At 40.9% G+C, this 24,869-nt stretch overlaps 2 protein-coding genes and 1 long non-coding RNA gene across 8 annotated transcripts in view; 1 reads left to right on the top strand and 2 right to left on the bottom strand.

The window, feature by feature from the left end:
- Window positions 1-131: 131 nt before the first annotated feature.
- Window positions 132-3,035, bottom strand: MRPL40 (mitochondrial ribosomal protein L40). Its single transcript, XM_023948225.2, has 4 exons — window positions 2,900-3,035; window positions 2,281-2,364; window positions 1,106-1,261; window positions 132-745 (listed from the first exon to the last, which is right to left on the bottom strand). Exons 1-4 carry the CDS (start codon window positions 2,944-2,946, stop codon window positions 436-438), a joined length of 597 nt encoding a protein of 198 aa, XP_023803993.2. The 5' UTR covers window positions 2,947-3,035; the 3' UTR covers window positions 132-435.
- Window positions 3,036-3,156: 121 nt separating this feature from the next.
- The window catches only part of HIRA (histone cell cycle regulator), a 32,284-nt gene continuing 10,571 nt past the window's right edge, over window positions 3,157-24,869 (top strand). For 2 of the 6 annotated variants that reach the window (XM_086856296.1, XM_086856297.1), the window contains exons 1-15: window positions 3,157-3,458; window positions 10,385-10,447; window positions 11,263-11,373; window positions 12,141-12,231; window positions 12,732-12,826; window positions 13,658-13,753; window positions 14,549-14,709; window positions 15,611-15,778; window positions 16,308-16,421; window positions 17,879-17,949; window positions 19,789-19,894; window positions 20,455-20,676; window positions 21,296-21,381; window positions 21,827-22,021; window positions 23,391-23,561. In XM_086856296.1, the coding sequence (XP_086712422.1) occupies window positions 3,422-3,458; window positions 10,385-10,447; window positions 11,263-11,373; window positions 12,141-12,231; window positions 12,732-12,826; window positions 13,658-13,753; window positions 14,549-14,709; window positions 15,611-15,778; window positions 16,308-16,421; window positions 17,879-17,949; window positions 19,789-19,894; window positions 20,455-20,676; window positions 21,296-21,381; window positions 21,827-22,021; window positions 23,391-23,561 (1,787 nt within the window). In that variant the 5' untranslated portion in view covers window positions 3,157-3,421. Of the gene's footprint in view, window positions 3,528-3,653; window positions 4,474-10,384; window positions 10,448-11,262; window positions 11,374-12,140; window positions 12,232-12,731; window positions 12,827-13,657; window positions 13,754-14,548; window positions 14,710-15,610; window positions 15,779-16,307; window positions 16,422-17,878; window positions 17,950-19,788; window positions 19,895-20,454; window positions 20,677-21,295; window positions 21,382-21,826; window positions 22,022-23,390; window positions 23,562-24,869 lie in introns of those variants that run through there. The other 4 variants (XM_086856294.1, XM_086856295.1, XM_086856298.1 and 1 more) reach the window with 4 other exon arrangements.
- Window positions 22,020-23,413, bottom strand: LOC111936530 (uncharacterized). The gene is made up of 3 exons (XR_002868220.2): window positions 23,343-23,413; window positions 22,517-22,661; window positions 22,020-22,415 (listed from the first exon to the last, which is right to left on the bottom strand). It is a non-coding gene; the product is annotated as an uncharacterized LOC111936530 (long non-coding RNA).

A 24,869-nucleotide genomic window follows, 5' to 3' on the forward strand; every position in this document is an offset into this window, starting at 1 on the left:
ATAGTGGTGGTTGAAGAGTTTCTCACCTGGGAGCTGTGCACCCTGAAACTGCCCCTTTGTTGAACTGTTCAAGTGGTGGTGTGTGTTATGGCAGTTTCAAAACTACTAAAAAATAAAGGTTTAAACAAATGGAGAGAGAGATCTGGTTTGTATTAGGGCAAACCCACAGAAACTTAGTTACAACAGTTACATGGCAATATAAGAAAATAAAAAAAAAATTTGCTTTGCTACTATGTAACATCATATAGCTTTGCTATTATTATTTGCTATTATTATCTGAATAGCCATTAAAACACAGAGGTACTTCATTTATTTTTTTACAGTCACATCTTGCAGTGTTGTAACCTGCAGGAAGAATTGTTTGTTCTTATTCCAATCTTTCTTCCTTCAAGTTGGCTGAGCTCCTCCTTGGCAGCTGAAGCAGGAGCTCCTCCATCACTGTGTGTATACCTTGGTGATGTCAATGCACTTTCCTTCGGGGGGATCGTAGCCAGGAAGGGGAGGGGTGTAACTGGGTCCCTCCCTCTCGAAGGGGAAAAGGCCCTCATCCCTCCGGATTGCTGCCTCATACAGCTCCTCGGATTCCAAGCGCAATTCCTTCAGCGCCTCTTGCTGAGATTCTACGAGGGCCTTAATTGCTTTCTTTTCTGCCTCATCTTGTTTCTGCTTAAACAAACACCACTTCTTCAAAAGCAAAACTCTTCTTTCAGTCTCTTCAGGAGAAAGAGTGGGAAGACTCCGCACCCTGGTGAAGAGAAGGATAACACTGTAATAGAGAAATAGCCTGACTCCAAAGACCAAACTAACAAAAATAAAATGCTGAAACAAAAAAATCTCACCACCAGGCAAAAAAAACCCACCAAACCCAGAGAATTCACTGAATTCACTAATAATTTAGTCAGTCTGTGAGGTTCTCCAGTCACTCTAACAGGAAATGCACTGGCTTTCATTACTCTTAGCAAGAACCAGTAATATTTCCTTTCCATACTTTTGTCCTGATGGAAGTGGATAACATTTTGTACCAAGGCTGACACTATGTTGCAGTTGTGTAGAGAAAGAAATCCACTGTGAGAGCAGGTGCATGGTGAAAGACAGACCTACTGACCTGTTGCTCTCTGAGTACTTAAGTGGTGTTACAAAATCCTCAATTGGAATCAGTTCTGGGGCAGCTTTTTCCAACTTTTTAAGCTTTTTCTTCATACGCTCCTTCTGTGCTTGCTCTTTCTTCACATCCACTTTCTTTTTCTTCTTTGGTTGTGCTCTACAAGGGAAATAGTAAATGAAAGAAGATACTTTTTCCTTTAATTCAACACCAGCAGCTTTCTTTTCCATTGCTTAATTTGGTCCCTGACACTAGTTCCAGCCATTAACTTTATTTGAGTAATGTAATTTCCAGGAGCCAGTGACTTGTCTGCTGAGATTTTTCTGCAGAGAACTGCCTGGGAAGAGCAATTTTGTGCCAAACATCACAATGACCTGAGAAAGTTCCACAAAAAATGAATTAGAATTGTTTTAACTGGCTCAGAGTGCAGCACAGTAGGTTTACCATACAAGTGGCTTATGCTGGAAAGGACCTAAAACCTCATGTGGTTCTATCCCCATGCCAAGGGCAGGGAAACCTTTCAGTAGACCAGGTTACTCCAAGCCCCATCCAACCTGGTCTTGAACAAATACTCCAGTTGTTTCACATTAAAGAAGACTGCAAGTGGTTTTATGCATGCTTCTAAAATTTCTGCATTTGGAGCAAAGTTCAGACTGTAGATGTTACTTCTCCATGCAGATCCAAGATATTATTGCACACTCCACAAACACAAATTGACCCTCATTCCTGCCTGGCAGACTGAAAAAACAACATTTATAGTGTGAAACAGTCCCTCTCCAACAGTTCCTAAGAGCTACCTGGGTATTTTAAATCAAGCTGCATCAAAACAAAACCAGACACTGATTTGTGGCAAAGGCATACACATGGGCTGCCTCTGCATTCACAACAAAGCATTTCTGGTCCAGCCAGGCTTTCATTGGTGCTGCCCAGCAGGGAATTCTGGAGCACTGCATAAATCCCAACATTTCCAGCTGTGTTCTGTGGTTGTGCTACCCACAAGCACAAAGTGATAACTGTATCACCTCTGCACTCTCCACAGGAGGCCAACAGTTCCTAACTGCTTTGGCATATAAAGACTTAAACACGTACACTTAAAGGTTAAATTTGGACTTGGGAAAATTTGTGTTCCCTCAATGCATAAGAACACTTCTGTGTGACTCCAAAAAAGCTGCACTCACCTCACAATCATGGATGTCCTGAACTCCAGCAATGAACTCTGCCAGTGACTCTCTCGGAGCAGGACCCTCTGGGGCAGCCAGGAGCTGCAAGAGGAAAAGTAACACAACACATGAGGAGAAACTGACTGATGTCATTGATTCTGCACAAGAGCTATTTGTTAGTCCTATTTTACAATGATGAGTTTTGAACCATTTTCGGCCACTTCATTCATGTCAGGATACATGATTGCCCAGAGATGGCCTCAAGAGCTAGGTAATCTAAGTAACTGATCCCAATTATGGACTGCTCGATGTGAGCCCACAGATACCGGGGGGTGAAACAGATCCAGTTTTTGGATAGGTTACAGCAGTTTTATTTTTAAGCTATGACAATGACCCCTTTGAGAAGCTGGTATGTGAGAGGTCAGACCACTGCCGTTCAGATTAGGAGAGCGATGCCGACTGTCGTATCTCGGCAGCTGCCACGGGAGCAGCCTAGGTGCCAAGGCACCGACTTCTCCAGGTGCGGGGTCCCAGCGCGGGCCCAGCACCCCGCAAGAGCGCGGGCGGGGACCGCGGCTAAGAGGCGATTCCCGGGCTCCCTCCCCGCGGTCCTGGGGCAGAGCAGCCCCAGCCCTACCTGAGCCGGGCCCCGCGGAGCCCCCGCGCCGCCGCCGCCGCCCACATGGCCCCGCGCTGCGCCTCGCCCCCGCCGGCCGCGCTCCGACCCCGCGTCCCCCGTTCCGGCGCACGAACGTTCCGGCGGGCGCCCTACACCGAGCTCCCGCCCCGCCGGCACCGGCCCGCTCCGCCCGGCAGGGGGCGCTCGCCCGCGCTGTGGGGGGGCGGCGCCTGGCGGGGGAACGGCGGGGTCGGGGCGCTGTTTCCCGCCGGGCCGGTTTGGCGGTTGCCAGGCGCCGAGTTCCGGCGGTGCCGGATCGCCGGCGGCGCCGGGCGGGGGATGCGGCGGGGCGGCGGCGGCACCGGGACATGGAGCGGCGCTGAGGCGGCTCGGGCCGGCCGGGGGCGCGGGCACTGCGGCGCCGGGCGCGGGCCCATGGTGGCCGGCGGCCGCTGAGCGCCGCGGCCGCGGAGGCAGCCCGGGCGGAGCCGCCCTGGGGTCCCGAGGGCGGAGGCCGGCGGGGGCCCCGGGCGGGGAACAATGAAGCTGCTGAAGCCGACCTGGGTCAACCACAATGGTGAGGGCCGGCCGGGCAGCAGGTGCCGCGGGCCGGCCGGGCAGCAGGTGCCGCGGTCCGGCCGGGCAGGTGCGGCGGGGGAACGGGCGTGCGGCACTCGCGGGGGGCGCGGGGCGGGCGGAGCCTTGGGCCGCTGCAGGGCGCTCCCGGGGCGGCCGCGGGTGCCGGAGCTCCGCCGCCCCGGGAGCGGCGGCTGCGGGCGGGGGCAGCGGCAGCAACAAGTCCGCACCCCCGCTGTCCCGGCGGACGGGAGCGGAGCCCGGTGTCGGGAGCTGGGCGGGTTCCCGAGGGCGGCGTGGGGAGAGCTCGTCCCCAGGACGGGGCCGTGCGGCGGCAGCCCCTGGAACCCGGCCCGCCTGGCACGGCGTGTTCGCTGGGGATAGCCGGGCACCGCCGTGCCCGGGCTCTGCAGGGAGGGCTGCAGGCTCTGAGGGAGCGCTGAGCTGCTTCCGCCGGCCGGGCACGGCCGCTGGGCCGCTTCGTGCTTGAGAAAGTGCAGAGGGATGGTTTGAATCGAGTATGGCCTGTGCAGAGGAGAGGAGTTTTGTGCTGATCCCGAGGTCCCCTCGGGACGAGTGTCCAGGCAGGATGGAGTGTGTGGCCAGTGCACTGCGCTGACCACCCGGGTCTCACATTGCTGACACGAGTGCACTGTTAAAAGTCCTCAAATGCGTTAAGCTGTGCTATCGTTCTCCATGGAGGGAAAAGTTTCTTCCAGCAGTACTTCCAAAGCAACTCCCCGAATTTATGTCGCATCCTGTCTGCCAGTCCTCTGGGGATGTTGAAGAGATGTGTGAGCTAAAACAGCTTAGAGTGAAGTGTCGATAATTGACAGAAGGCTCTGTACTTTCCTTTTGTGGCAAATACACAATGGCACCAGTGTTTATGTCATATTTACCCTGCTTAGGATGAATTTCCAGATTAATACATCTACTGTTCCTGGTGAAGCAGTGAGAAGAAACCTAACACAAAGAGTTCACTTCTGTTTATGCAAGTTTTGCCCGCAGATTCATGGGTACAACTTTATTTCATGTGCAAATTTTATACTCTGTCAATGTGTAAATGTCATTAGCTGGGCTCATGTAGCTGATTGGTATCTAGAATAAAACTAAGACCAGGTTATTCAAGCTGGAAAAGCACTCTTTGAGTTAAAAACCACAGGTACAACTTTACAGCTGCTTTTGTGCATGTGTTGTATTCTCTGTGTTCATGCTGCAGATTTTGATAACAACTTAAGCCTCAAGTTGCCATTCATGTGCATCTTTACTTGGCCTGCTCTCCAGGGACTCTATAGGCAGCAGATGGACTCAGCCTTGTAAACAAAGGTTGTAGTGAACTGAAAAAAAATGTGGAAGTGCTTTATTTGAGATGGTTTTTTTTACACTTCTGCTTGGTTACTCTAAACAAATGTAGCATTTACATCTCAATCTCTGGCTGCCTGTGATCAGGCTGTCCTGTGCCTCTGTGTATCTTCAGTGGGAGCACAGGAGCAGCTGAATAAAAACTTTCAGCCTAAGTCCTTGGAGATCACAGAGATTAGATCTGTAACTTGGTATGGGTATGTATTTGAAATCTGTAGCAATTTAGAACACATCCAACCATCTGCAGCAATTTAGAACACAGGCTTCAGCCAAACAGGGCTTCATTTATAGAGCCCTGTGATAATGGATAATGCACTGCACAGGGCCTTGATAGTCCTGAATTTTACTACCATTTCTGCTGCTGACCTCTTGGGATGAGTTTGACCAAGGTACTTCGTCATAATTTTGCCACCTGCAAAATAGACATTTACCAGCAGCTCCATTTGTGAGCTGCTGTCAGGGCTGAAAAGGTGTGCAGGACTGTGTGACAATCACACATTCCTGTCCTAGGGGCAGGGAGTGCAGGATAAAAACCGGTGAGTTTAGTCAGCCTCCTCTAACGTACCTGGGTTCCGGATCCTCCAGGCATTGCTGCATGTGAGGAGTCTCCATCACTCCTAATGGGGCTCCCTCTTGGCTCTGAAACTTCTCTAGAAACAGGGTGAAGAGAATTTACACTGTGTGTGCTGGAGACTCTGTGATAATTCTTATTCCTTGGATTTCTGCTCAGGCAGATGGGGCTGCCTCACTGTTCTCATTAGTGAGTGAGTCCTGATAGCAGGGCTGGCTCTTCTACACACCAGATCCAGCTGCTGTCATTTCAGCCTTTTCCTCTTCCCACTCAGTTTTGGGAGTTTTGTTTTACTGAATGGACTAGAATGATGCTTCCAGGCATACATTCTCCAGGAGATAATAGGCACTAGAAGTGAGTGTTGTAGCCAGGAAATCCAGCACACCTGGGAATTGTGTGCTGCACAGCCGAGGTGCCACGCACTTCTGGTAAAAGCAGTTCAGCATATTTCTCTCCAAGTTTTTGCAATGGAGTTCTTAATGTCGCTTTTTCTGAGTGCTTATTGGAATTATTTCTTGCTCAGATGCATTTTCTATAAGCTTTTCATGCACTTAATGTGGGTTTATTAGATTTTACATTAAATTCTCATTATTGTTGTGTTCTTCTCTTCCATGTGCCTTTAACTTAGAGCAAGGAAGAATATTCAAAAGTGCAGTCTAATGGTGGGGGCAGGAACAGATGACTGTAAGATACAAGTGGTGTGATTGGCTTCTCCTTCCCAGTCTTGCATTCAGTACCTCTGTAGACATGCATCATGCACCCAGCAGCTGCCTGTACATACTCATCACTCAGAGAGGGTTTTGAGAGCCCAGGTGCTTGAAGACAACTCATGCAGGCAAACACTGATCCCTGTGGGAAAGGAAGTCCCTTGCTGTTCCAAGAAACCCTTGCAAGCCCCAAGGTGCTGCTCATGTATAACAGCTTGTGGAAACTGGAGCCTGCTGTTGTTTAAATATAGGCACGGAGTTTATCTCTCCAAACTGTAATGGTGGAATGTAAATATTTGAATTGATTTGTGAGTCACATTGACTCTTATATATTAGGTGGGCTGGAAGCAAATTGAATAGAAATTCACTGATTTTGAGGTAGAAATTCACCTAAAACTGTTTTTACATTTCATTGACTATTGTATAAAGTTAAATAACAAACAAAAATTTAAAATAGCTTTTATTCTTCACTGGTGTACTTTTTTTAAAAAGACAAAAGTTGGGTTTTCTTACTTAGGTCTTTTTGTTCCAAGCTTGTTTCATTATCAGTATTTCTTTAAGTACATAATGTATATTTGGGTTCTTTAAACAAATAAGCCCACAGGACATCTGGTATATCATAAGGTGTTCTGTATTTAATGAACCTGGTTTGCCTCCTCCTGCAATGTGATTCTGGGAGCTTCAATAATTTAAGCTTATCTTTTTTTAGAAATTATTTCAAGAGGTCAGAATGTCTTAAAACACATTGTGTTAGATTTTAGTGTTGCTGTTTAAATATCACAGTTTGTTTTAGTTCATTTTTACTGTTGGGAAACTCAACCCATCTCCAATTAGAAACATGGGAAAGCTTCAGTCGCTTTGAAGCAGGGACCTTGTGCCTTTTGGTGTGTTTCAGAGGAACTAACAACATAATCTGATAAAGACATGAACCTGGGGAAGAAGGTGATTGCTATCAAATAATGGCTCCTTCTTCATTATTTTGAGAAATTGGAGGAAGTGAAGAAAATCCCAGTATCTGTGCTCAATTTGTAAACCCCAAATAGTATGGAACAAGTCTCATAGCTTTAACCTGTTACAGTTATCCAGCACTGTAGATGGCATTCTCTTGATTGTGGTACCCTGGAGGAAAGAGCACCCTGGCAATGACTTTGTCATGCTGAATTTCTGTCCTGTGATCACTTCATCTGCTCCTTTTGGGTTTTTGGGTTTTTTTTGGTTTTTTTTTTTAAAATTAGTAATTGGACATTAAGTACTGGGCAGATCATTGTGTATCATTAGTTACCTGTGGAATAAGATCCCTTCTTGGATCACAGTTGAGCCATGTAGGAAACATGTCCAGCACTTCATTTATTACTGCTGCCTTTCCTGAGTGCAAAGTCCATACCCTCTTTAAACTTCACAGATAAAATAATGCCCTGTGACCTGGCAACTTTAACTGAGGTCTGAGTTTTTAGGATTATAACCATTTATGAAGATCTGCTCAGTGCTTATTTGATTGAACTCCAAATTTATGCTAGGAAAAGCCTAAAAATAAAATTTTATCCCGCAATATAAATATATGGAGAGTTTATGTTTGAACCCATGGCCTTCAATGCCAGTTCCCATTCATGTCACGAAACAGAGGAGAACTGAAAGTGGCTTGGAGTGACCAGAATGATCAGAAGTGTGAGACACCCTTTGTACAAAGAACTAATGAGTAGAGTAAGGACTATTTAGGCAAGGAGTGGGATCATTGGGCTGGGAATGTGATGAACACAGTTGTGAGCGGTGGAAAACGGATCAGTGTTGAGTGATTTTCGTTCACTGCCCTTCTGTACAAGGATTAATTGCATTAAAGTAGCAAATAACTGGTGCAGATCCATGGAGTAGGAGGTTCCTCACAGAGTTTGTGGCTGAACCGTGGATCTCTTTCTGTAGGGGATGTTGAAGGTAATTATGGATCTGAGAAATGGCTGCTTGAATTTATAGAAGAAAGTCCATTGAGGGCCCCTGATTCAAGAAGTCAGAACTGTAATTTCTTTGGAGTTGGAAGATTATTTTAGGAAGAAACATTGTGTGCTTACCATTGTACAGATCCCTAGGGACTTATCTAGAGCTAGTTTCTGAACACAGACTACTGGGCTTGGTGGCCATTTTCCCTGTTGTGGCTTATTTTAAGCTTTTATGATGAATTTGTAGCCTAGTTACCTCTGTCTCTCTAAGCAAAGTAATTTGCTGAGTTTTTTCAACCCCGTATGTGGATCTGTGAAAAATCTTTGCCCAGGAGAAGGGAAAGAGCTGATGTTACTGCTTCTGTAGAATTGTGCTCTTAATGCAGAAATTGGAGAGGCTGTGGTAGTTTATAACATGTAGTAAAGGAAAATTATATCAGGTCAGTAATTTTTGCAAAACAGTGGGTGCAATGACAACTTTTTGGAATGTGCAGCGTATTTGCTTTGCCTGAACAGTAATGGTAGAGGTGGCTAAGTTCTTTCTGATTTGCTGGGAAAGTTTTCTCTTGGTATGAATGATACAGAGGCATAATGAGCCAGGTTCTTGGAATTCAAAGGTCTTTGATAGCTGGCTTCCTATACTTCCTGACACATCTAATGGCAAATACCAGAGTATATGAGCTCTTCTTGCCCAAGTCTTGATGCAGATTGAAAAGGTCACCTCTTCCATCTCTAAGGTCTCCAGAGTGGCCTTTTCAGTAAGTTTCAGTGGGCTCAACTATTTCAAATGATGCACTGGTTTAATTTAAGGGAACTTCTACATTTTGGAAAGGGAAAAATAAATGTTTTTTTTCTTGTTTGTGCTTCTCTAAATATTCAGCTTAACCCTGAATGTTGCATTTGAGTTAATAGAATAAAAGCGAGACTCAGGCACAACAAGCTGAAGTAAAACCACAGCTCATGTGTGTCTCAGCTCATGTGTGCTATGTGGTCTGAAGGACTTGGAAGGAATGTAAGTTGAGTGCCATCTTTCTGTGCTTAAGGTCTTTGCTTGGCTGCCTGTAAAAATTTTAAGAGAAATCACATGTCAGAGTTGCAATATAAATCCAAATAAAACAAACCTTAAAACAAATCAACATAAAGGATACAAAAGTCGAAATGGAGCTGAATGTGTATCCCTCAAATAGTAAGAAATAGTGGGTATTTGGATGAGGATTTTATTAGGAGTTTAGTGTCAAGATTTCAGTTGCTACAGTTAGACATAAAATGTGCTGTTAGATAAGATCTCCAGGTTTTATCATTTATGTCTTAACATCTCATGAATATACAGCACAAGATTGACACTCATGGGAAGTTTATCAAGCAGTCTTGGTGTGTGGGTACTGGTACTTCTGAATGTTTGATAAATTGCCTTATTTTATAGTGGCATATATGTGATTCTTGCTTGCAGAGGCATTCCAGTTTGAAAGGATTGGAAGTGCTGCCAGAAATTCTTTGGATGTGGAAATTGCATGCATGTTCTTTCAAATAATCCTTAGTGGTAGCTCTTTGAGCATCTCTGAAAGGCAGGAAGCTTGCTGCTCCCCTCTTCCTTTTCCTCTGCAAAGGTTAAAACAACTGTGAACATAGAGAGAGTGAATATGAGCCAGTGGTTGGAGCAGAACAGGTTGGAAGTGTGGGCTGTCTGGTTTCCAAAGCTGTTCTCCAGCTGTGGTATTTGTTACAGAGTTTACATTCTAGTAAAATTATTAGCTTTCTTCTGAAAGATGTAGCATATGGAGAATTGAAGGATTTAAGAGTAATGCTGTTGTTGGTTAGTCCTCCTCTTTCTATATGGAAGCCATAAAATCAAAATTAGTTTTTGGGTAGAAGAGTTTCATTAAGAGAATTGAAATTTGAGATAGGTAATTATGTGACCAACAGATCCAGCTTGAAACTGGGAAAGATTTTTAAAAAACAGAAGCCCAAACAAGACTTGCTTCAGGTCATCAGCTAATGAATGTAGAAACCTTGAAGAAATTCCATACTCAAATACCGTTTTGCCTTGTTGGCACTTGCTTTGTGGTATTACTTTGCTTTGAGGTATTTGGCATATCCTGCTGGATTAAGTGTCCCTGGTTATCGCTGCTTTTTGTGGCATGATAACTTCATATAACATCATATAGGCTTTTAATAGGCTGCCATTTCTGTCAGCAAGCTGCTCTCAGCTCTTGTAGTCAGCTGTAATTCTTACAACTCGAGCCATTAGAAGAAAAAAGTCACTTGCCAGCCAGAAGAGTTATGGTGGTTCTGGCATTACTGCATTCCCTTGAATATAAAACAATTCAGTATGTTGCTGCTTGTTCTCTAATTCCAGGAAAGCCAATATTTTCAGTGGACATTCACCCAGATGGGACCAAGTTTGCAACAGGAGGACAAGGTAAGTCTGTGTACTGATAGAAGACAGAATTTTGGGTAATGATAATAATAATAATAATAATAATAATAATAATAATAATAATAATAATAACCACCTTGTGCCTTCACAGGACTTGAATTGGTTTGACCCTTTTAATAAAAATCACTTTTATCTCTAAGAAACAGGTACTTATGTAAGCTATTTAATGTATTGAGAAGTGCTGCTGCTCCTGCAGAAGGCAGAGTTACATGTTCTGACATCTTCATCCCCTTGCACAGCATTGAGATAGTAGCTGCTATCAGTGATTGAGTCATGGCCATATGGGCCAAATTTCCTTTGAATTTGAAGAGGAACTGGATGTGCAGTTGAGCTTTTTCAGTTGCTAAATAGTAGAACTATTGGGACAGGAAAATCCAGTTATATAAATAGAATAGCTTAAGAAATATATGCAAAAATATAATATGGTTCACAGTAGTGAATAATTTTATGTTGGCTACAATAATTGAAATTTAGTATTTGAATATGTATCTTTTCTCTATAAAAATACAATTTTATTACAAGCAGTTGTCCTTACTGTGCGTATCAGTTATGTACAGTATGACTTTTGTACAAGGCTATATAAATTTATTTTTAATAGCTTCAAAAATAAAGCACTTCTGAATTGGTCTAATTATATCAATTCTGATTATATCAAATCTGATTACATCTGTAATCAGATGTTTCCAAAGTCCCCAGTGCAGTAATGCCTACATTTTCACATCTGTTCTGGAACTGAGATTATTTTGAAAAGCTATTTTGCATGTATTTAGAAGGGGGTGCTTTTTGGTCACTTACAGGTCAGGATTCTGGCAAAGTTGTGATCTGGAATATGGCTCCAGTCCTTAAAGAGGAAGATGAAAAGAATGAAAATATCCCCAAGATGCTTTGTCAGATGGACAATCACTTAGGTAACAAAGTTGGTTGGTTGGGTTTTTTCGTTACTCAATATTGGTAGTTTGCCAAAGCTTAAGACTTACATGTCTGTAATTGCAAAAATCAATAAAACACAGCAGAGTGGTCTCATACTTCAGCTGCATACTTTTCAAGATATTCAGCAGAAAATGTTAAAATGTGAGGAAATATGCAGAGGACTATAGATACCTTTGAAAAATTTCCCCCATAAGCTTTTTTCAGCTGTGGCCCTAAAGTACTTGATAATGAACATCCTAAGAAACTGGGAAGCTCTGAAGGAAAGGACAGGAGAAGAAGTGTAAAAAATATATCATCTGCAGTATATTGGTTATAGTTACAAATTATTACATTTATTACATTATTAATCATTGCATTTGGAATTAGTAGGGTCACCTGACGAGCTGTCCCTTTTCTTCAAAATATACCTTTCCTTCTTTGCCCTCTTAATCCATCTTTATTTACCAGAATAAGTTTCCTTCATTAGAGGAACATTAATCTTTTTTCCTTCAAGCCTCTTTTGGTGAAGCTTTTTTAGATAAGGAATAGGTTTTTTTAAGTAAGAAATTCCTCAACTGCTACTGAAAGATAAGTACCAATTCATTTATCTAAAGCAGACAGAATAACTGCTTTGAGTGGAAAAAGCCCACTTAAATCCTAAACGTCTCCTGTCAAGTTTTGCTTATTAGTATTATAAATCCTGTCTGCAGTCCAGAACTACTTATTCACATATTTCATCTTGCAAACTTTCTTTTCTACGTTTCAGCTTGTGTGAACTGTGTGCGATGGTCAAACAATGGAGTTTACTTGGCTTCGGGGGGAGATGACAAGTTGATTATGGTGTGGAAACGAGCTGCGTAAGCATGTTTCTTCCTTGAGCTTCCCATTTCATTTCAAGTCAGTTACTCTGTGACATCTCAGTGCTTCCTCCCTGTGCTGGCCTTTGGTAAGCTCAGTGCTCCACCTGGTGTGTAAAGAGCCAAAAGCTGGGACACCAAAGCGCTGGTGTTGGAGATGTGGCGTGCTGTCCTTTGGGCTGGAGGGTGTCTGCCTGGGCAGTCTCTCTCCTCTGGAGGAGCTGAGACATTTTCTTCTGTCCTTGAAGGAAGCTTCCTGGTGAGATTTGAAAAGTCACCTTAAATGTTACCATTTTAGGCTATCTACAGAAATTCTACATTTTACTGAAACTGATTTTTTTATAACTGGAATTGTTCTCTCTAAAAAATGTGGGTTTTTTCCCCTCCGTATTGTAGGAATAACTGACTATAAAATAGAAGTGTACTGTGCAGCTGGTTTTCTTTGAAAAAAGTGAGGAGCTTGTGGTGGTTCTTTTTATAACTGTTCCAATTTTAATTAGGTACATTGGACCTAGCACTGTGTTTGGTTCTAGTAGCAAACTTACTAATGTTGAGCAGTGGAGGTGTGTGTCCATTCTCAGGAGCCATTCAGGGGGTAAGTTTGAAGGCGTTGTATGAACATAATTTACATATATTTTGAAAAAAATTGCTTTTCAGCATCGTGTTTTCTTGTTTGAAATATATATTTGGTGACAAGTCGGTAATTAATTTTAAGAGCAACAGTGAAAATTTAAAAAATATCATTTTTAATGAAATGCAATTTTCATATGAGTGGCAAGTGTGGTATATAGGACAAAAAAATTAATAAATAAGAAACTTATATTTTGCTATTTTCTAGCTTAGAGATGAACCTGAATAAAGGAAGCTGAACTGTATCTTTACTTAAATGTTCACACTAGCAGTGAATACTCTGATTGGCAAAAGACCATGGTTTTGTAAACCACAGAATATCAATGCTTGTTTAGAAGAAAAATATCTAAAGAGCAATGCAAAAGTTGAATAAATAAATAATTTCAAATGCATTTTGCATCTGCTGACATGAGCTGTGATTAAAATGAAGATGGAAATCACTTTGATCACTCCACATGTGTTGGAACAAAGTGAGTGCATTGTAATAGCTTCTGTTCCTCTTTCATTCAGAGCAAGTTCTTTGTGCAGGCATTAGTACTTCCTACAATCACCAAATATTGCATTCTTTCCCTTTTGGTTTTTTTTTTTTTTGTTTCTTGACCCCCATTTTTGAGCACTGGAAGTTGAGGAGTCTCACTTCCAATGAGTGTTGCTTTCTTTGACTTTAGTGAGGTGCTAATCATTTCTCAGTGATAGCAAAATACTGCTACAGAGAACACAAGTTCTTTGTAAAAAGACTTTTTGATTTTCTGATCACCATCAATCTCTTAAATGGAAACTTCCTTTTCCCAAACAGATGTGATGGATGTAGCATGGTCTCCACATGATGCCTGGCTGGCGTCCTGTAGTGTTGATAACACTGTTGTCATCTGGAATGCTGTCAAATTCCCAGGTGAGATCTCTAAAGATGTGCCAGCATGTAAAGCTCTGTGACAAAGTCTTCCGTCTTTGGGTGTATTTCACTGACTCTTCAAATCTCTAGGAGAGCATGGGTTGTCTGTCTTTTGAGGTGCCACACCTGATGCCCAAACCTGGCAGGTCAGTCCTTCTTCCAGGTTTGGAAGGCAGTGAACAGGGGATTCCACAGTGCTGCAGACAGCTGCATTCGGGTTGTGCTGCTGATTTTACATGAAAATCATGATTGCATGTGTTTATTTACATGCCATTTATTTTAAGCTGGCTTTCTATACTGATACCAGAGGTTTTAGACTTTGAAGCCAATTGTGCACCCTCTCAACCTCTCCTCCCACAGGCTGATAAGCAAGAGTTGTGACTGAAAGTAGGTTACCAGGTCTGCCACCTTAGTGTGTCTGTTGAGTCACAGCTTTGACTTGGTTCACACTTGCTGCACAAAGCTGGATTACTTGTGATAATCTCTGGGTGTGGAGGAAAGTTTAACTGAAATTCCAGTTCAAGTGCTGCTTTCCACAGTATCAAAGTGCTACTCTGAAGTGCTGGGACTCTGCTGTTCTTCCTGCTCTGACCTGTCTTCTAAAGAGTCTTGCACCTCTTATTCTGGCTAGAATTCTCCTTACCACTTTTTTATATCAGTTTTTTCTTAAGTACAGGTTCCAATTCGGTTGATACGTTGTTTCTACACTAATGGAGGTCATACTTAATACGGTGTTTCAAAAAGATGTAAATTTTGTAATTACTTACTCTGTATTCTCAATTTTTGTGTGCACAGAAATTCTTGCCACTTTGAAAGGGCATTCTGGCTTGGTGAAAGGGCTGACCTGGGATCCTGTTGGAAAATACATTGCCTCTCAGGCTGACGATCGAAGTTTAAAGGTGTGGCGGACCATGGACTGGCAGCTGGAAACCAGCATCACAAAACCTTTTGATGAGGTACTTCAGAATGTATGACTGTTCAAAGTGAATTCCCTTAGGATGAATGAAAACTAGAAAAATAATTCTGATTGTACACAAACATGAATTAATTGGACAGTGCTGAATCAAGTGAAGCTCTCAGCAGCTTCAGAAGAGGGAAAAAATAATTACTTTCTCATAAAAATAAGATTGACTAGAGACTCTTACTGCCATTTGTTGTTGTGGATGTCAAAGGTTTTCATGGGTTATGTAAACAAGTAAACTTCTGGAAATATAGTAGTTATTCTAGGGAAGTGTTGGCACTCTGTTCACATTGGTCTGACATTCTTCCCTATGCATCTTCTGTTGGCCCCTGTCAGAAATGAGGTAAGTACATGCAAGGAGGGATCTTTGGTCTGGCATCATAGGGCTGTTAGGTGATGACTTTGATGAAGAGATCAAGTTTCTGGGGACAGAAACTGGTGCTTGGTAAGTGGAGTATTCTGCAGTGATCTGAGGGTGTTGTGATTAGTGCAATTGCTCTTTGTGAAGACCTTATCTGCTTCAATTCATGTGGGAGCTGGCGTGGCAAGCTGGAAGTCTCTTAGTTAGTGGTTGCTGTGTTGCATCCGTGTTACTAACTAGGGCTGTGATAAATACTGAGGAAACAGTATCAAAAAACATGTAACATTTGTGTTTCCTTTGAAAAAGTTCTCTGAGTTCCTTTCCCCCTTTTCATGGGGTTTCTTAAGTTACATTGCATCACCTGTGTAAACATGGCCAAGTGCTGAGAATTGTATGTGAGGTAATTGTTTTACATTCACAGGAAACTTACTTTGTAATCGTATTCCCTGAATCTGAAATATAAATAGTTTGTATTATAACCCCTTTGTTTGCCAAACACTTTTAAAGCTCTGGTATGTTGGGTTTTTTTTGGCAGTGTGGAGGGACGACTCATGTGTTGCGCCTTAGCTGGTCACCTGATGGTCACTATCTTGTTTCTGCTCATGCCATGAATAATTCTGGACCCACTGCTCAGATCATTGAGAGGGATGGATGGAAAACCAACATGGATTTTGTAGGGCATCGGAAGGCAGTTACAGTAGTGGTGAGTGAGTGATAGTAATTTATCCCTGAAGTTAAAACTTGTATGTGTTTTTTGACAATTTTATGTATAAATGGGAGAAGGGGTGAAGATTGGTGTCAAGATTAGTAACCCAAATGAATGGTGGTGATTAAGAAATGTCAACTTTACATGTTGGAAGCAATTAGGTCGCTCTTGTGATAAGAGAAGTGGCTGTAGATGAACAAGACAAGGGGGAATAGAGGAGCATGTTAGGAATGTCAAACATCAGCTTTGTTGGCTGTTCAGTGACTTGATTAAAATGATTTAGGTTTCTAGTGGGTTTCTGATCCCTAGTGAAATTAATATTGTTTTCCTTTCCTATGAAGGCAATTCAGAAAGCCCCTTAAGAAAGCCTCTGCAGCTTTTGTCAGCGTTCTTATAGAGTCTGGTTCTGGACTTTATTTTTATGAAATGTTGCTTTTTCACTCTAAAGTGGAAAATTTGCTTTGAAAGCAGATCTCCTGCTAAAATGTAATTACTGTGATAAAATTTGGGTATCTCATTTGTTCAGAAATTCAATCCAAAAATCTTCAAAAAGAAACAAAAGAATGGGAGCTCCACCAAGTCAAGTTGTCCCTACTGCTGTTGTGCTGTCGGTAGCAAGGATCGATCTCTTTCTGTCTGGGTAAGTGGTTTCTTTGCTGCCTTTGAGCTACTGTGTGCATATGATAACTTGGGAGTCTGGCACAAAGGTCATGTGTACAGCATTAGGTCTCGTATTTAGTTTCATGTTTAGGGTATGTCTCTGTCAGGTTTAGCTGGGGAAGAAGGAAGTGGATTGGTATTAGTTCATTTCTGTAAAGGCAAGAGCAGTTAGAATCCAGTGGCAGAGTATGCCCTGATAAGGGGGAGCAGCTGTTAGGGGATAAAACATTTTATCACAGTTCATAAATGCAACATTATTTTCTGCCTTTTACTTGTCTTCTGCCTTTGTAAATGAAAGGGATATGGAAGTGAATGAGCTTTTTAAATATTCTTTCAAATTTTGGGATCTAATTCGGGTTTTACTTTAAAATTTGCACTAAAATTTTTATTCTGCCTAAGAGAAGAGTAACTATTTTCACATTTTTAAATGCAAAAAAAATATGCTTAAAGCTTTGTGATGAGAACTTGTGCCAGAACACACAAATTGCTAACTGCAGTCTACTATTTATAGATTCCAGTGTGATATTTATCCATCAATCTCTGGATGCTTAACTAAATCTGTTTCTGGTAATGGCTACCAGTGCATACCCATATCAAAGTATCACTCTATCATTTCTATTTATATTATGAAGATTTCATTAGAGGTGGCTGTTGAGTTGACAGAAGGTAGTACAGAGATGCAAAGTTATAGGTTATCTTTGCCCTGAGGAGCTTAATAAACATATATAGAGCACAGACCTATGGAAGCATAAATAACTACTGGAGATGACAGTGACACTGCATCTGTGAACCTGTGAGCATAAAACTTCCTTGACCATATCAACCTCTGCTTCATTTCAGTTGTACTATACACTAGAGATATGAAGCCTATTGGTTTGACATTAAAGAGCTTAGAATGTCTTATTTAGAGCAGGTTATTGGAGTCTTCATATTCAGGTCTTTATTGCTAAGCTGATTCTTAAGTGCAGAGGAATCTTCTTTAAGAGTAATTGTGAGTCCAGTGCTCTTGATAGGTTTCACTTTCTCAGACAAGTAGTCCGAGTGAGGACATGGAAACCTAATCTGTTTTCTGTCTTCTTGTGCTGGCAGTTTGCAGCATCCTTATCTCAGTACAGCTTAGAATAGAAGCTGTCTTTTGCATCTGTGGAATTGCTTTTGGAGTGGCAGAGGGTGTTTTTTGACTATGGTGTAAAGGCAAAGTTGATTAAGAAATTCAGAAAGGAGAGTTGAATGTCAGCTGTTCTTCTCCAGAGCTTTTCTGTCCCAGCAGTGGAACAGGTGACTTGGTGCTTCAGATACACCACCAAGCATGCAGCTGTTTCCTGGCCAGATCTTGTTTGGTGCATATTGTGAGGCTCTGGGAGAATGTTAATGTGGTACTGTCTGTGGCGGTGTAGAACTTCTGCATTTCTGAGTGTTGTTTCTTGTTTTCTTAAGCTTACATGTCTGAAGCGACCTTTAGTTGTCATACATGAGCTGTTTGACAAGTCAATCATGGACATCTCCTGGTAAGTTGATTTCTGCTGTTTGTTGTGGAAGCCAAAGCATTGTTATCCACTTTAGGTGTACTTATTAGCTGTAAATGTCTTAAATGCCTGTTGCTGCTGCATCTTTGGTAGCAATATGAGCAACTAGCACGTGGTCACTTGAGATTATTAACTGAACAAATGGTAATGTATTTAGAACAAGACACAGTAAAATAGGAATGAGTTCCTACTTGTTATGATTCTCTGACACAGGTTGTCTTAATTCTATCACTGCCTCACATTTGAAATTCTCCCTTAATAGTTACAATGTCTTGGTGGGTTTATACTGTGAATTTTAAAGCTTAAAACTGTGTAACTTCCTAGTTTCTATGTGTCATGTAGATTTTGCCATGAAGCTCATTGACCTACAATAAAAAGTTTTCAAAATCGAAACATTTTTCTTTCATTAACAGATTAAGTCTAGAAAGCCAACAAGTGGAATATTTCATGAGAAGTGCTGCTATTGTTATAGTACAATAGCTTTGAATAGTTTAGTTTTCCTGTAGTGTTTTTTATTTCTCCATCTGCAATTTGCACATTTTTCGTGGCATGAAGTCATTGGGCGTAATAGCTGGTTAGCATTTTGCAGCTTCTGAGGGAATGGTTTTGTGGGATATTTGAGAGACAAAGGATCATCAGGCAGCTTGATATTTTATATCCTGTCTACAAATTGATGGCTAAAATGTCAATAATATGGAGTGTTCCCAGAAACGTGCTCCATTCTGAAAACAGACTGAGTAAATTCTCAGAAACCTGACACTATTATTGTTATATTGTTAGATCTGTATAATTTCTGGTTTAGAATTTTAGACTTGGATCCATCAACATAATATCTACGAATGATTATGTTTTCATGGAACAATTGCTTGGATCCAGAGGTCAATAGGAGCTCAGCAATTTTCTCTGTTAAGCAAACAGAAAACTCTCAACATGATTTTACTGTTTTCTAACTTGGAGTTCTGTTGGTGTACCTTGTTTCATGGTGTTGAGGCTGATTTCTCTGGGTGTGATGCTATCAGGGTGCCAGCTGCCACAAAAATAGGCGTTTCTGAATGCCTATATATGTGGCACTTGTAATAGATTTTTAATAACTTGGTCAGGACTTTGGAGCTGTGCCAGCTTTCCTCTCCTCTTCCCTTCTGTGTAACAATTAATCTGTAAGCTACTGTGTCACTGTCTGTGTGAGCTCTGTACTTGAAAGTGTCTGGGGTAGAAGTCAAAATTCATCAAGTATTTTTTCAAATGTGCAGTAATAGGTTACTAATGCAAGATTATAATTGTATTAAGATAGAAGGAATAGCTTCTCCTCTCTCTTTTTGCTAAGGAAACTTGACCTCCAGAACAAGGTTACTATGTATCTCCATGAATGATCACATGTGCAGTTTGCTTAAAAACCCAAACGATGAACAACAACAAAATCAAACCTGTGATTAAGTACCAAGATTTTTGGCTTGCTTGTCAGCTGAGGGGCCCTTTCTTCACCCACTTCTATTAGCACAAAAATTTTGTTCATCTATTGAAGAAAATGCATTTATAATTTTCTCTCAGTGTTCATTGTGAACACTATTCTGGTTTGGTGCTGCTCATGCCATGGGCAGTTGTATTGTCCCAGTGCCACCGTCCTTGTGCAGTCTACAAAGCAGCATTGGCACAGGGACTCTGCTGCCTGTCATCCTGTCTCCTCACTGTCCCACTTCTTTAGTTCCATGAGTTATTGCTGTGATGGTAAATCTTAAACTGAGATTTTTATTGAACAATCCATCAGATTGTTACTTTGCATGAGTGAAAGAGATTACAGAGTCTGACCTTTATTTCTGTCAGGACTCTTAATGGACTTGGTATCCTGGTGTGTTCCATGGATGGATCAGTGGCATTTTTGGACTTTTCCCAGGATGAACTTGGGGATCCACTCAGTGAGGAGGAAAAGGTACAGTAAGCATTCAGAGAATCTTTGATCATATTTCAGGGATGTATTGATTCAATTAAAATACTGGTCTGTTTATAGAACTATGTAGTAACTGATTTCCATATTATAGAAAATGTGTTCTTGTCTGCTTTACAAACCATTAAAAAAGAGTAGTCAAGAAGTGAATTCCTGCTATTAGTTTCTGTTCTGGAAAGAAAGAATTTGGAAAATATCCACTATGCATCATTGTACATCTGAAGTAAGTATTTGGCCACGGAAACAAGAAGTGGGTGCTTCAAAACACTACAAAATTACTCTTTCACTTGCATATATGCAAGTCTTTTTAAACTGATTGCTCTTGGCTGTTTTTCCTCTCATTGCTATTAGCAACTAGAGCTTTGTATTTCACTTATTTTTCATATTGATTTAGTGTTAGTTGAAAACACAAAGAAAAAAAATCTGGTATATAAATGGTACAGAGGGCATTTTATGGATTCCTTTGGATTTGTGGGATTCCCTTGTATTACAAGTAGTGATGTCGTGGTAGCACTTGTAGTCACTCACATCTTTAATGCCCACAGAGCAACATTCACCAGTCCACCTATGGCAAAAGTCTGGCTATCATGACTGAAGCTCAGTTGTCCACCACCATTATTGAGAATCCAGAGATGCTCAAGTACCAGCAGAGACAGCAGCAGCAGGGGGATCAGAAGAACTCATCAATTCGGGAAGGTTCTGGGAATGCCACAGCTCCCAAAGTGGCAAGCATGGTTAATGGGGAAAGTCTGGAGGACATCAGAAAGGTAGGAGCTCATGGACACTGTCAAATACTGAGTCACTAAATACCAAATTGTTAGGAAAGAATCAGTTTCTGTGCCCTTATTTGTGTTGAATGGCACCTTTCAGCCTGTGTATGGCCCAGCTGATCAACTTAGTGAGTCATTTACTGGGACTTGTTAAAAGTTAAATGCTTTTAAGCAGAAGTAAGGCTATGTGGAAGCAAACTTGTGGATATTTCTGTGATGGATGCAAAATTCTTGGTGTGCAGAAAGGAAACCAAGAGTAATTAATGACAGAGAAGCTGTTTCAGTTTCTCACTGATAGAAGTTGAAAGCATTATTTAATTCTGTCCTAAACATAGAACACAACTTTTTAATTAAATTAATTTGATATGCACAAAATATTTGATATTTTAGACTTGATTCTAAAGTGGACAGCAGATTACATTCTCCACAAATGCCTTTTCTACAAATGGATAGATTGAAAATTGGAAATGTTTGTGTTTATGGGAGAAAGTCTTTGCTAACTGATTTTTAATTGAGGCACCTCTTCTAATATATCTATTTTTGTCAGTTTGAAAAAAACCCACAAAATAGCATTTCCCATTTATCAGAACTTGTGATAAAATGTATTTCCCAACAGAATCTCTTAAAAAAACAAGTTGAAACGCGAACAGCAGATGGTCGGAGAAGGATCACACCTCTCTGCATAGCTCAACTGGATACTGGGTATGTTTGGAAGTAATCTTTAGAATCTTTCTTTACCTTTTTGTTTGTTTGTTTTTTCCCTTTTCCAAACTTGCCATTCTGTCTTAGGGCATCGTAAAGCACTTATTGGAAATTAATGTGTATTCTTATAAAATACAGTTTCAACCAGTGTTCTTTGGCCATAAGATCTCACTTCTAATAGATCAGGCTAATTCTCATTATTTACTGCTATAGATGAGCAATGCTCTAATGTATTATTGATTCATATCTATATTAGTAGCAGCTTTAATGTCCTTTGGACATGAGAAATTACTCTGGAAAGGTACTAGGGATTTATTTAGGTTGTACATGAGTATCCATATACATAAAAAGGAAGAATGGAATAAATAAAGCTAAAATTACTATTTTTGAATTATCTTCAAAGTGGTTTTGAGAAATGTATTTGTCATTTGTCTTTTTTGTTTAGGGATTTTTCTACAGCATTTTTCAATAGCATCCCAATATCTGGAACTCTGTCTGGCTCAATGATGTCTTCTCAAAGTAACCAGCAGCTCATGTCACTAGATTCTAACGCAGCAAATTCCCTTAATACTTCAAAGCCTTCTGTAGAGCCAACAGCAGCCAGTATAAAACCAACAGATGATGCAGCCAATAAAGATGGGTCAGTATTTGCTGTTTTGTTTTTCACTTACATGAGTCTATTTAGTTTTTAACTCTTGTTTATCATTTTAAAATGAAGAAATTATTAGAGTGGTTTCCTTACTGAAAAACCCCAAGAATCTAACCTTCCTGAAAACATTGACATTTTATTAGTGTTTGGTTAATTTAAATTTTGATAAATCAGGAATGAATAAATCCATGTGCATAGTTCTGGCAGTGAACTTCAGTGCAATGAAGCTGATTGCTGATCAAAATGACTTACGGGTTGGTGGGTTGCCATTAGTAAACAATAGAAGGTGTTCCAGTAATGTAAATAATGAAACCTACTTTACATCAAATTTTGACCTGTGTCCTCTCTTCAGACATGGTGATCCTTCTTTCCTGTACTACAACATCTGTATAACAAATCAGAGCACAGTGACATTGATTTGTTAGTGCACATGTGCTGATGGACCAGCGTGTCTTTCAAAGTAATTACAGAACAACTGAATCTTACTTGCTTTTCCTTCAGTGGTAGCACTGACCTGAATTCTTCTCAGTCTATTTTTATAGCATTTGTAGCAGCACAGTGTCATTGAAACCTCTACTTCTCCATCAAATTCGGTTGAAATTGGCCGCAGATTAAAAAATGAGTGGGTGGACTATGAGAAATGATTGACAGATTAAACTATTAAGTATCCTTTTCTTTGTAAATTGTACTTCTAGTAGCTTTTTAGTACAAGCATCAGTTATTTTAGAGCCATTGATTCTCTGAATTCATTCTCTGAATGAATTGAAAAATCCCTAAAGTAAACAGCTATTGAAATAATAGATCCCTGGAATGCTTTAGTGTGGGGAAAACACATTCCTTTGCCCTAGAGTTGTGCTTGGAAAGGTCTAATAATCAGGTTGGATTTTTCAACAACCAAATCTAAAGCTGGCATGAATTGTTTCATCTCAAATTGTTTGATTGCTAAACAGTGAAATATAATATCATAGTGGAAATATTTAATAACCTGAACCAGGGGTAAAAGTGGAGAATCCCTGTGATCATTTTAAAAAGTGATCCTTTCCCAATAAGTACCAACTGAAAGTATAATTTTCTTCCTGAATTTAAAAAATACAATAAATGAATTAGGGTCTTTTAATCCAGAAATGTGGCCACATGAAGCTCTGAGGTGCATCATAGACAGCTTTTGAGAATAGGCAAAGCTTGCAAAACACTGATGCAAGAAAGAGTGGAAAAAGAATATCATAATTGATGATGTACTTGAGTGAAAGGTTTTCAACATTGTTTCTAGCCAGTATTACGAATGCTAGTTGTTATGAACAATGTAGCTTACCAGTACTAAATTTTTCAATCCTTCTTTTGCTGTCTCTTTTCTTGGCAGTGTAAATGCTACCTCTGCCTCAGCTGCTCCTTCTGCATCGTCTTCCTCTGTGTTGACAACTCCATCCAAGATTGAACCTATGAAAGCATTTGATTCTCGATTCACAGAACGCTCCAAAGCCACCTCAGGGACTGCTGTTGTAACAAACACAAATCAGACTGTTGTGGACAGGTAGGACATAGCCTGGGGAGGGAGGAAGGTAATGATGTAGAGTTGAAACACTAATTCTCTGTAGTGTAGATGTCACATTGCTGACACTCCAGAAGTTGTCTTGGGCTTTTCCCACTATTGGAAGGAAGGGGGCAACTACAAATAGGTAAATTCTGTGCTGGTGTTACCCCTTTGTACATTTGTCCCTGGCATTTTGATATCAAGCAAATTCTTCAAGATATTCCAGGTCAAAACTATTGTTGTAAGAGGCTGTGTGTGCACATGCCTGTGTGACTGAGTTCAGCTGGACTCCTTAGAAGACAAAACCAGCCAAAAATAGCCAGTCTGCATCTCTGTACAAGAGAGATTTACTTCAAGATAAATTACCATACATGTCAACAGATGACCTCTTATCATCATAGCTGCAGTTATACTTCAGTTTTATGCCTTGAAGGCATGCAGACAAGATTCTCTAATTTTAAAGGGTTTTTGGCTCTGGATCCATGTGATTAAAAAAAAAAAGCATTTTGTTTTGTGACATAGTGTTATGGCATAAGTATTCCTGTTTCACCAAAACAAATGATAAAAAAAAATAGCAATCTTGAGAAAAAAGTATGTAGTTCCCCACTTATTATCAGAAAAACATATTTTCATACATCAATATTTTTATGTCAGAGAGCTTAACCATGTGATGCAGAAGCAAGATGTAGTAAATTACTCTCATAATTGCTTCTAATGTGGCAGTGAAATATGGATAAAAGTGTATTGTTTGGCTTAATTCAGATGCCAGAGAAAAAAGGTTTGGATTATGCAAGGTATTTCTCTGAAGCCAGTTAATTAAGGAATAAGTGGCAAGTTAATAACCAGCCATTGAAGGAAGCTATGGAAGGAAGGGGAAGAGTGTGATTGACTGATTTTAGGGTATAATGGTTATATAATGGTTAACAAGAGAGTTCACAGGCATTGCACTTCGTATCAATTATATTTAGTTACATATAGGGACATGGACCTGTTGGAGCAAGTTCAGAGGAGGCCACAAAGATGATGGGAGGGCAGGAGAACCTCTGCTGTGAAGACAGGCTGAGAGAGTTGGGACTGTACAGCCTACGGAAGAGAAGGCTCCAGGGTGATCTTACTGCAGCCTTCCAGTGCCTAAAGGGGCTGCAAAAGAACTAGAGAGGGACTTTTCACAGGGGCATGTAGTGACAGTACAAGGGAGAATGGCTTCAAACTGAAAGAGGGCAGGTTTAGGTGAGATATTAGAAAAAAAATTCCTTACTGTGAGGGTGATAGACACTGGAACAGATTGCCTGGAACAGAGAAATGTTG

Source organism: Cyanistes caeruleus, chromosome 18 (assembly GCF_971803275.1).
Source record: "Cyanistes caeruleus chromosome 18, bCyaCae1.hap1.1, whole genome shotgun sequence".
NCBI classification, from domain to species: Eukaryota; Metazoa; Chordata; class Aves; order Passeriformes; family Paridae; genus Cyanistes; species Cyanistes caeruleus.

Bases quoted from the DNA above. Each gene is read 5' to 3' on its own strand.
- MRPL40 (XM_023948225.2), bottom strand. From the start codon at position 2,946: ATGTGGGCGGCGGCGGCGGCGCGGGGGCTCCGCGGGGCCCGGCTCAG. The intron at 1,262-2,280 runs GTGAGTGCAGCT...TTTCCCTTGTAG, and splicing joins AGGACATCCATGATTGTGAG to AGCACAACCAAAGAAGAAAA. The intron at 746-1,105 runs GTCAGTAGGTCT...TCTCTTCACCAG, and splicing joins AAGTACTCAGAGAGCAACAG to GGTGCGGAGTCTTCCCACTC.